The 12,577-nt window shown below is 34.3% G+C and overlaps 1 protein-coding gene across 2 annotated transcripts in view; it reads left to right on the top strand.

Annotated features, from left to right (window-relative positions):
• LOC118202761 (complement component receptor 1-like protein) overlaps positions 1-12,577 on the top strand; it is a 102,580-nt gene that overhangs the window by 65,280 nt on the left and 24,723 nt on the right. The window contains exon 8 of one of the 2 annotated variants that reach the window (XM_035374957.2): positions 7,094-7,270. The exons of the other annotated variant lie outside the window; for it this stretch is intronic. Coding sequence (XP_035230848.1) covers positions 7,094-7,270 — 177 coding nt within the window. The remainder of the gene's footprint in view (positions 1-7,093; positions 7,271-12,577) is intronic. 2 annotated transcript variants of the gene reach the window in all.

Below are 12,577 nucleotides of genomic sequence, written 5' to 3'. Positions count from 1 at the left end.
CTTAATGCTATTTAAGAACCAGACCGGGAGGAAATTAACATAATTAACTAATTGGCATTTTGGGCAGGACTGGACTTACGTCCTTGTTAACTTTTGCAGTTCAGGAAAATAGACTGCTTCACGTACGCGTTGGACAGGTGAGAGCAGGGTCCGGACACCCGGGCGGCTTTCACTGACTATTCGGGCATTGTCCGAATCCCGCAACTGTCCAGAAAAAGAATATTGCAAACAGGGGCATGTGGTGGAAAACAGCGGTATTGCGGATTCCTACAATAACAATGCTTATTATACAATATAAAGATACTTACATCAAAAAGTGCTGTTACTATGTTGAATTACCACAATAGTAATACCTCGTATTACATTATACATTAATAATGCACTATTATAATAGTCGACGCATGAACGATAAATTAATAGGTATAATAAAATTTCCTGAACTCTACAGACATTGCAGGGCGGTATCAATGCGCATTGTATAACCTATAACTATATACATTATACATTAATATTACATACATACAATACATTAATACACAGATAACATAAAAAGGTGCATTCGATATATTAATACACTATACATTAATAGTGCACTCGATTTAAAACATACAATAAAAAAAGTACCTAAACTCTACAGACATTTTGGAGAGCAATACCAATACGCATTACGCAACTTATAACTATATACATTATACATTAATAACACGTACACACGTCCATTACATTGATACATACATAACATGAAAGGTGCATTTGATATATCAATATAATTACATAATACATTAACAGTGCACTCGATATATTAATACATACTATAATAAAATTTGCTAAACTCTACAAGACATATTGCAAAGCTGTACCAGTGCACATTATGCAGCTTATAACTATATACATAAATAATACAGGCGCACATACATTACATTAACACATACGTTACATAAAAAAATGTGCATTCGGTACATTTATAGGTGCACTGGATATATTAGTACTTATAATAGTAAAAATTTTCTAAACTCTACAAACATATACCAGTGCAAATTGTTCAACTTATAACTAACTATATACATCGTTATACATAATAATAATAATAGTGCACGTATACATACATTACATAATAATAAGATAAAATATGCATTTCCCTATTCCATTAGATTGAGCATTAAAGTTATGCATTGCCATTGCATTAACTGGTATAAAGATATTAATATCCATGTAAGAGTTAGGACTCCTAAGACTAGATGGGACTGTGTTCCGCACTGCAGAGTTCGGTGCCTAGCGCTTCGAGGTTTTGCATCATTAGTCGTGTTTCCCTCTGTATTAAAGGTTGCTTTTGTAGGCTGCTGTATTTGTAGTTGGTAGAGCGTGGTGGAAGTCTCGTGTAAATGGGCATGATGTCAGATAATGATCAGGCTAGCCCACATCTCCACATACACAGACGTTGGTAGTTGTTAGGTCCTATCATAAAAGTAACTGGGAAATGGCCCGTGTCCAGTTACGAAGCGCGTTCGATGCGGATCTGATATTAACCTGTCTGTACTCATTCTGTGAAAGAACTCGTACGTGCGTCTGCCCTGTGGAATGGAATCCCAGTCCTCTTGCCAGTGGATTAGAGCATCTTTCCACGTTGTTCCTTTAATGCTGCTTTTGGAAAGCAGCACCTCTATTTGCTGCGCATCTATGTTCTGCGCGTCCTCCTTTGCAAGTAAGTCCGCCTCCTCATTTCCCTGGTGCCCAAAATGAGCTTTAATCCAGGATATGTGGAGTGGAGATGCCGACGATCTATCTCTCAGGAGTGCTTGGATTGGATTTCTGCAATAAGTGGGCTGGGGTGATAAGGATTCTTTATTGCAAAGATGGCCGATTGGCTGTGGGTGTAAATGCGAAAAGCATTTTGGCTTTTTGGAATTTAGTGGCTGCATAAGACAGCGCATGTTTCAGGGCTGCTGCTTCTGCCTGTAAAACAGAGTTGTTTCCTTTCAGGTTCCCTTTCCTCTTGGCGATGAATCTGCACCCCACCTGATTGCCAAGCCTCGAGCCATCTGTATAAATGCATACTTTTGAGTTATCCTCTTTGCAGGCGATGTAGTCAGTGTGCGCATGCGCTCCTCTGCCATATTCTGCGGGATGAACTAGTTGTACTGTTCTTTTTCTTCAAAGTGTGCAGGAATATAATGCTGCCGCCTGTAAAAAGACTACTGTCTTAATAAGGTGACTTGTATAATCGCTGCCTCTCGTTCCCCTTTAATGTGAAGGGGCATTATGCCCGCGAGCACTGCTGCCGCCATCGTTGCGGTTGCGCGGTACGCCTTTGTAATGGAAAGTGCATAATGTCTTTGCATGCTGCTTGGACAATTTTTCAGATCCCCAAACGGCCTGAGATAGGTGAATCGTGTAACTCCTGTAATATATTTAATCTAAGACTAGCTGAGATAACAGGCCTAAACTCTCGTGGTTATTATTTGTAGTCTTAGTATGAAATAACAATCCATCTATCAGTTCGTAGTGAGCCACCCTATTCCTTATTGGTACAATATCTTGGTGACTAAAGTTTTCGGGATCTATCAAATAATTGTATATATTCTTAAATTCATGATCTTTGCCCAGTTCGGCTATTACGGTTTCAAGAGAATCAATTATTTCCAATGTGAGCATTGCGTACGGCGGAAACATTTAGAAATCCTGAATGAGAACAGAGAGCTTACTCAAGCTATGTTCATGTGTGCGTGGAATAGACAACACAAATAAGAAGGGTTAACTTTAACTTTTCTTACAGCGTACAAGCGCTCCCGGTCATGTAGAATCCCGGCAATTCGGGATACAGAGACCAACACTTTTGGTCTAAAACGTAGAAAATAAGAAATATCAACTTAATAACTAAACAAGAATTAAACTTAAATTCCGTACAGAGACTATTAACGCGAAGATTGACCTTTTGACACTACGTATGTACTGAGCGAAATGAAAATACTACAATACGTCTTGTATATCAGCAGGAACTAAGTTCAGACATGAATTAACTGAAAAGCACGCGCGTCGCAGGGTAGCAGGAAGGCTGTTATTCCTCTTGGCTCCTAGCCACTTGTTAAATACCTACACAGTTTGCAAACTTGTTAACATAAAAATGCTCTTCGTGCTTATTCTACCGGAAATGGAATATAAGAGAGGATAGCAAAGTTTTAAAATAAAATAAACGTTAGTAAAACTTAAAATCCTAATAACGTGACAAACTTCCATTACAGATCATTTACATAAATCAGCGTTTCTATTTTTTTTTTTTTTTCAAGCTAAGATATGACCCTTAAAATTCAAATTCAAGTTTTTTTATCTTGGAAAGTATTACATCGCACGCTTGCTATGGTTATAATTCTGAGTTCTCGTCTTTTTAATAAAACGAAGGTTTCACACTTTCCTTTAATATATTAGTTGGTTAAAATTCCATAATCGGGGTGAGCGCCAAGCTTGGCGAGGGTTTTTTATTTGGTGCGATTTTAATTTGGTTGTGGTTTCCGGCTGTATGTTTTCTTGTGGCAAATCTAGAGCTTTATTTCGGTAACTGTAAGAGCACGAATTTATTGCAGCCAGATTTTTTTAAAAATTTAATTTTGAAATACTGTGTTTGTTTTTAAAAGTTTTACTGTTTAATATTATTGTTATATATGTAAGATAAAAATATATGAATCAAAATTATAAACTATAAACATTAATCCTTCCTCTCTATTCTAAAACCGTAATAACTTCTTTGCATTGCGTCATTTCTAGATCACTCAATGATCGGCGCAGCTCTGATGACGTAATCATTGGGAACTGAAACTGTCCTTGTAAACCAAAACTTTTCTCTTCGCGAGCCTCCATCTTGCATAACTACGCACTTCAGCTTTTGCTCTCTACTTTGCTAAGATGGATTTTCGCTGGCTTGCTTTCTATCTCAACAATATCTAAAATGTAAATCTTCTGTGGAAAGGCACGACTAGAGTGCCAAGTGATCTGTGGCCACATATGTCAATTGGAAATAAAAATGGAATTAAAATCGCCTCGACTGCCAAGTTCTTTAAATACTACGCAATCAAAATTCTTCTTCAATATGGATCTAAGCACGCATCGACACTGCTCCGGCTTTTCCTTGTTTTGCTCTTATTATGACAATTAAGCCGGTAGGATAGTTTCCTGCAGCCTGAAACTTCAATGGAAAATTTAGTTCAGCTCTTCAAATCATCGTTTTGTGATAAATCCAAGATAATGTGAAAGAAGTGAATCATCAAATTTGTTTTTTCAGTGTTTAAAAAATAACAGATCATTCTTCTGCTGTGGTGCAAGTGCTTCAAAAAAAAAAAAAAAAAAAAAAAAAAAATCACGCGTAGTGTTTACAGATTGAAAGTGATCGCTCGATAAATTGAGAAGTTCGAATGCTAGTGAAAAGGAAATCATCAGTGAATTACCGTTTAGGAATTAAGCATTACAGCGGGTTCAAGATCGATCTGAGTTAGTGTTTGCAAGTATGTGCGACAGAAAATTATTTGCATTTCCGCTTTTTCAACAGCTCAAAAATTATTACATTCGTGTGAACCTAGCTCAGGAACTAAATTATTTAATGTGCTGCGAATTCTATAGTTTTCATTTCAACTTTGGTTAAAATTTCTGCAAGTTGTTTTGAGAAAATCTGAAATTCTTGTTCATTAATTTTTCTAATTTTTCATAATTATGTGTGAGCAAATTAAGTAATTAATTTTAAGCTATTTAAATTATTCATAGGGAAGGATATTAAGATAAGTTTTTATGTTTTTGAAATTTTGTTGAGAATTTTGAATACGAATTTTATAATTATTCTAAAAATAAAGATGTTAAAAATAAGTGAAATTAGTACAGATAAGTAATATGAAATTATGGTAAATGCATGTTAAAATTTATGGCTTATTTTGTGTTAAGTATAGTATGCTGAGGGTGTACTGGTTCCTTCAACAGAGGCCTGTAATTACCTCTGTACAGTTGTTCCTTTTACCCTCTTCATGCAAGATAATGTTGGAGGCTCTCATTTTATGAATGCATGTAAATTTTTTATATTATTATTATTATATATTTTTTATTATGGAATGTATTAGTGCAGTTCTCAAAGGCCAGTTACCTTAATGCAAGGAACGGAGTCCTTTTCAAGTAACTGCCTAGGCACCCTGGGCCACTAGTGCAGAGAACACACTGGTTAGCTCAAGAGGACAGCCCTATTGATGGATATGTTTGTTTAGAAGTATTGCGAGGCTTCCAGTTTGGTAAAATCAGGAATTGTAAATGAAAGATGATAACGGTGAAACCATAAATTCTGAAAATCTTAATCCTTTTATTTATGATGTTAAATTATAATTTATCAGTATGGAAATAAGTATCATAAATATTTATGTGCATTACATTTAATTATAAGAAATGATTATGTAAAAGTTTTTGTGATATTCTGTAATAACAAGAACCTTCCCTGATGAATTATGATTATGTGAACGCTCAAACAAAAAGACTTTTGGACTGAAATGTTGAAAAATTCAATAGGACTCTAAAAATTAAGAATCTATTTAAAAAAAAAAAAATGATATTTATAAATAATACTTTACAGAATCAAAATTTTATTATTTATTTATATTTTTTTTAATTTGCTTGTGCTTTAACTCTTTTTCTTTAAAAAGGCTTCTCTGTCGCTACGCCTTTTTCTTTTTGAAGGGGGGAATATGTAAGATAAAAATATATGAATCAAAATTATAAACTATAAACATTAATTCTTCCTCTCTATTCTAAAATCGTAATAACTTCTTTGCATTGCGTCATTTCTAGATCACTCTATGATCGGCGCAGCTCTGATGACGTAATCATTGGGAACTGAAACTGTCCTTGTAAACCAAAACTTTTCTCTTCGCGAGCCTCCATCTTGCATAACTACGCACTTCAGCTTTTGCTCTCTACTTTGCTAAGATGGATTTTCGCTGGCTTGCTTTCTATATCAACAATATCTAAAATGTAAATCTTCTGTGGAAAGGCACGACTAGAGTGCCAAGTGATCTGTGGCCACATATGTCAATTGGAAATAAAAATGGAATTAAAATCGCCTCGACTGCCAAGTTCTTTAAATACTACGCAATCAAAATTCTTCTTCAATATGGATCTAAGCACGCATCGACACTGCTCCGGCTTTTCCTTGTTTTGCTCTTATTATGACATATATATAGGTTTAATATTATATTTATATAAATATTTGTAGAAGGTTAAGCTGTTGTTGGTGGGAGAATGTTGGATTTCATATGACATGAAGTTTATAATTTATGAATGTTTTCATTTAATTTTATTTAGTTATTTTTTTTTTTTAGTTTTGTTTCTTGGATGTGGCAATCGAAAGATGTGGAATATTTAAAGCTTTGAACGAAAGTTGTTTAGTGTGTTGAATTCCACGAGGATAGTAACTTGAATATTTTAGTTAGTTTTATGATGCTGAATACGCATTATTTGCTATTCTGTTTACGTTTAAAACTGACTTCGCAGTGCTCTGATCTGATAAGTGCGTACATCTTGCAAAGCTGTTGGACTTTGTTTTACTCAGAACTAGAATTTTATCATCTCATTTTACTATTCTGTTTACATAAAATAACGGCGTTTCACTACTGCAAAACTTAAAAGTTACTATTCTGTTGACGTTTAAAAATCACATTTTAGTGCTTTCATTGCCGCCTAAAAAATTCACCAAATTTTGAAGGCCAAAATAGTTTGGCACCAACTTACTCCGCTTATGGAATTTTAGCCTATTTAGTTAATTCGTTTTCTTTGAATCGTGCATTAACTTGGTTAAAATGTTTAATTTGATTATCATTACGTTTCTCTTTAACATCACAGCACAGAGAAGAGATAAATCAGATAGTTAGTAAAAAATATCTGTCAGTTTTTTAGTCAACAATGGATTTTGTAACTTTTCTAATAACATTTTGTTAATAGCTGAACTATTATATGCACTAACAACAGTTCTTATTCTAAGCTGCTTGTATGTTAATAGCTGATCTGTGTTACTAGAGTTAGACGCGTTTTTACTCTAAGCAAGATAACAGAACAGCGATTCATTTTCTTTCAGAAAATTCTTGTGAGCTTCCAGTTATACCACAAAATGGATTCTATCGTGCACCTGAGAATGTAGAGTTTGGAAGCGTTATCAAATATTTCTGCAAGGATGGCTTCAGTCTACAAGGTTTTAGCGAGTCTATATGCCGTACACCAGGAACATGGTCACATCCAACTCCCACATGCTTAAGTAAGTTTCCTAAAATGTATGGATCTTCTTTCCTATTTCTAGAGAACGAGCATAATGCTTGTTTACAGAATATTATTGAAAATATATTAAAACACGCTAGATCTGTAGGTTTGTTGGTAGATTTTTAGCACAGAGGATGAGCTAAGTTCTAATATATTGCAAATATGCTCCTTGGATGATTTTTAAAATACACTCCCGACCAAAAATATGTTATTATATTACATTATATTTAATCTAACTTTCAAAATTATAGCAAAAGCTTTGCTATAATCTATAAGACGCTCCTCAAATCATAGACGTGTTTGTCTTAGGATTGAATACTACTTTTTTGACGTATTATTGGCAACTCCTTTTTTCTACCTTTTTGAACTGTTTATGTTTTAATTGAAATGAAGTGTTAGTTTTCGAAATTTACTGCTAGAGATATTTGTAATTAGAAATGTGCTTTTTACATGTTTTGGCTGTTTCCCCGCACTTTACATAGCAAGTATTTTGAGTTTCTATGAAGCTTTAAAATTACTAATTAAGCTTTCAGTACCAGGTTTCGAAGAATCGCCACCAGAACTAGTTTTCTTTCCGTTTTTGCTGGAACATTTACAGTTATCAGTGAAGTAGGATGGAATATTCGCTGCCCTCACATGTTTTTTATTGTTTGAAGGTTCAGTGTGTTAATTTTAAAGTCTACAATTAGATACTCAGTGATACGTTTCGCAATAAATGTTGGTATTTATTATATTTTAATTTATTTACTCAATTTCTAATAAGCAGGTCTTTTTTTGGGGTAAGGCTCCTTTGTAAATTCGTTTGAAATCTTGCATGTGCGTGAGTATGAATGCACGCTTAGGTTCCGGATATTAGTTGCACAATCCAACGCCACTAACATTAGGGACATCAATCCATAGTTTTCGTAGTGTGAGATTAAAATGTTTAAGATAATCGAGCTACTTGCTGCCTGTGGAATACTCTTGTTAGCCTACTGTCCACAGCAAGAAATAATAATATTGCTGATATTGATCGCTAAATATAAATATGTGAAGTATTTGGTAATCTATGGGTATGGTAACAGTAATGTAACGTCGACGAACTTCCGCGATGGAAAAACGCAGACCAGGTTTTTTTCCCTATTTATTTAATAACATAGGCATTCTTGATTAATTAAAAGTAACAGTACAGCATTATTACAGAATGGGAAGATAATATCTTTCCTGATGAGGGATGCATCTTTTATCGACATTTCTTAGACAAAAGCAACGTTTTCGTTTCTCTTACCCGATCAGTAACGGATATCCCACTAAGGAGGTGTCCTTAATAAGTCTTTATATTTTCCCTATGCTGGGTTAAATACCAAGGATTAAAACTGACACTTACATTGAAGCCAGTGTAAAAAAATACAATTACTAACGACTAAGCGTTATTGTTGCATCGTAAAACCTTATCCTGTCCTAAACTAGTAAAACAAGAGTTACATTAGCAGAGAATTTTTACCGTGGTTAAACCTCTAAGACAGGCCGTATAGCAAATGGGACTGCGTTACATATATTAGTTTTTGTTTCCGGGATCGCGCCAGTTGAATGGCTACACGTACATTCTGAGAAGGAGCTTGCTCCTACTTGGTCGCATCGGACATAAAACTCCGTCGACCTAAGATCTCGTATCCCGTTGGCCGAGAAAGCGCACCACTTAAGAGGTCGCTCGAGGGCCTGAGTGACGATGCTAGAAAAATGAGGATGGTAACGATGGCCGTAACCTTAGAAATGAAATATATGCATGATATATCTAAAGTGGCAAAAATGATAATATAAGATTGATATAAAAATACCAGTAGAAAAATTTGAAAATTGATAAAGGAAGGTATCGGAGGGATATCTTGATAAGAGGAAAGGTGTCGAAAGGACGCCTGATATGCATTCAGATAAACAATAAATTCATGCATACAATCCTTTTTTTTCTTTTTTCACACCTTAAATCTACACATAAAGAAATTTTCGAGCTCCTGTATAGCCGCAAATTCTCCAGAAATAACCAAAAGTTTACAATTTTCAATAGATATCTTATTAACCTAAAGCAAATAAAGTTTTCTTATTTCAGGTAAACAAAAACATTATTTTAGTCTACTGGGAGAAAAATGGAAAAACAGTCAAATCCTCAGACGAAGGAGGCGAAGGAGGATAACCTATTAATGTTACTTCTACCTTTACATAGAAATTTATATCCGGATCAATGAATGGAATGTACGTTATTTTTACACTTGTTACGTAGAAAAAAAAATAAATTTTAAATTTAAAAAACTGACTTCTTCTTTTTGGTACCGTGACAAAAAAAAAAAAAAAAAAAAAAAAAAAAAAACACTAATCTAAAACTAACTCAGTACATACATAATCAAAACCTTTAAATCTAAGAAACATCAAAGAAAGATATTCTCCCTGGTGTTTTGGTAGAAACTAAGATTAATTGACAAAAACAAAATTCGCAAATGACATTTCCGTAACTAAATCTTTAACACGCTGTCTCTCACTAAATTAAAACTAATTTAGATCTCCAACCTGAAAACACATAAAATTTCAATACAAAATCTAGAGATAGCCTTAAACCCTTAACATTTCAAATACCACACAGATTTCTTCAAAACACCAGGGAAAGAAACAAATCTTACAATTAAGAAGTCTACTCATCAAATCAAAATAAATTTAATGAACCGATCGTATAGTCACCAACTCTTAAAACTGATTTTTTTTTCTTTTCCTACTACCGCAATATGAGTACCCAGGTTCGAATAAAATAACGTAAGGATCACAATGGTGACCTACAGTATACCACAATTAATACACAAAAGAAACATACACTATTAAAGATAATAAACACATTTATTGAAAATTCCCACACATTATAATTTAAGATAGCTGGCCAGACTACCCCTACAAAAATCCTTTAAAAGTTACTCATAGTTTTTTTTCATATTAATCTCATATTTAACATTAATCCATTAATACAAAAATCATAGTGAAACACGTCACAGTTCGTGATCATTTTAAACAGGAACTCAAGAAGATTAAACTCATTAAAAAAAACTAATTTAGAATAAATCATATTGAACATAGCACTTAAACATTAAAACAAAATTTCACTTCCTCCAAATGGGTTCAATTAACTTCTGACTACCCTGCTAAAAATGCCCCGTAGAAACCCATAAAATTTTTTACGGGGAATTGGCCTACGGGTACCCGTACAGCTCTGTGGGTACCCGTAGGCCAAATCCCCGTAAAAACCCACAGACAGAAACCCGTACAACTGTACGGGTACCATAGGCCAAATCCCCGTAAAAACCCATAGAAAGAAACCCGTATGGTTGTACGGGTACCCGTAGGCCAAATCCCCGTAAAAACCCATAGAAAGAAACCCGTACGTTTGTACGGGTACCCGTAGGCCAAATTCCTGTAAAAACCCATAAAAAGAAACCCGTACGATTGTACGGGTACCCATAGGCCGTATACCCGTAAAAACACATAGAAAGAAACCTGCACGGCTGTATAGGTACCTGTAGGCGAAATACCCGTAAAAAACCTGTAAACGGAAACGCGTACGACTGTACGGTTACGAGTAGGCCAAATCTCTGTAGAACTGTAGGCACTATAAACAAAATCCCAGTAAAAACCCATAGCCAAAAATCAGAACTTTATATGCATATCCATTGGCCAAATATCCACGGGTATTCATATACAGAATCCCTATAAAAAAACAATACACAAAAATAGAACTGTAAATCAAATTTACATAAAAACATAAACCAGCAGAAGTACATAATTAGCACTGAAATGTACAGAACTAAATGGCTGAGAAAGCATGTAAAGTAATTTTAAATAAAATTCAACGCAATTAAAAAATTTTTAAATATCTAGAAGCCTACGAACCCCTGTCCTTAATGCACGTCAATATCTATAAGCATATTACAAAATATTTGTATAAATTCTCTTTACAAAATTTTAAACTACCTTTATATAATTTTGAAAATAAAATGAAGAGAAAGATAATAACCAAAGTCATGATTCACAACCATCGAATGATATATGTACATATATGTAAGAAAAATAAGGAATAAGCAAAAGATTAAATTAGCAGCATAAAATTAATTTTCCTTCTCTATTCTAAAAACAGTAATTTTTCTGCAATGCATCACTTCGAGATTAATTCATGTCATATGACTCTTACATAATTTGATGTTGTAAAAGGAACTAAAACTCAAACAGCCAATAGTAATTTTACAGCAGTATTAACTATCAAAGACGAGTAAAAATGCATCGAGAACCAAAATTAACTCGGTCTGAATTAAGATTTCACCCTTAACATAACACATTTGCTTTTTACGCTTTGTATTAGCTGGATTGCAGTCTGTCTGCTCCTTGTTTCTTACTACAGTCAAAAGTCGTTAATTCGGACACCCATAATCCGGACCTCAAAGCTAAAAATTTTCTGCGCATGCGGCGCGTTGACACATGCGCATAGGCGTTTACGTGTGCGCGTAAGACCTTTACGCGCACGCGCGTATGCATGTGCGCAAGTGCAGAATACGTTTTCGCGTGCGCGTTTAACGTATAACGGACGGTATAAACTAAAATTATACAATTATCTACTTCAGTTAACGTTGATGCTTGCGTTATTCCTTAATCTTCGAATTGGATGCAGCTTATTATTTTTTGCAGACTGTAAGAGCAATTTTATAAAAGTAAACTTGAACTTTCGATTATGTCAATTTCCGATTCTGGAGCTCCCAAAGGATCTACAAAACGAAAGTATGTCTCGATGTCTGTCAAACAAAAAGTGGAATTGCTGCAAAAAATGGATAAAGACATGAAGAAGGTGACAGAGAGGTTAGTGAAAACGAAAAAATTTCGATTGACAAGTTAGTCGGTATTCTTAGCACAGCAATTACAGGACTTGAACAGCGGAGCTTTTTAACTGAACAAGAAGTTATGTCTGTTTATAGAATTAAAGAGAAAGTATTATCACATAAAACGAAACAACTTACATTGAAAGAAATGTATAATAAAGTAAACAAATAAATATTAAGCTTCTTTTTTTGTAAATTTTGATACCTTTTAGATCATAATTGTTCTTTATTTCCTAAAATACGGTTTCATATTTTTAATTTTAGAATTTGTGCATGCCATCTTACGAGATTTAAACTGATGATCTATAATCCGGAATCGCCGAAGTCCCGACGAGTCCGGATTAACGACTTTTGACTGTACACATTTATCAAAAATGTTAATTTTTTGAATAGGCATAAATAATGTGCCAACTTGTTTGTGG

Source organism: Stegodyphus dumicola, chromosome 6 (genome assembly GCF_044657685.1).
Source record: "Stegodyphus dumicola isolate Sdum_Otavi_A_Nest chromosome 6, ASM4465768v1".
NCBI lineage: Eukaryota > Metazoa > Arthropoda > Arachnida > Araneae > Eresidae > Stegodyphus > Stegodyphus dumicola.
This window is presented reverse-complemented; position numbering and strand designations above follow the sequence as displayed.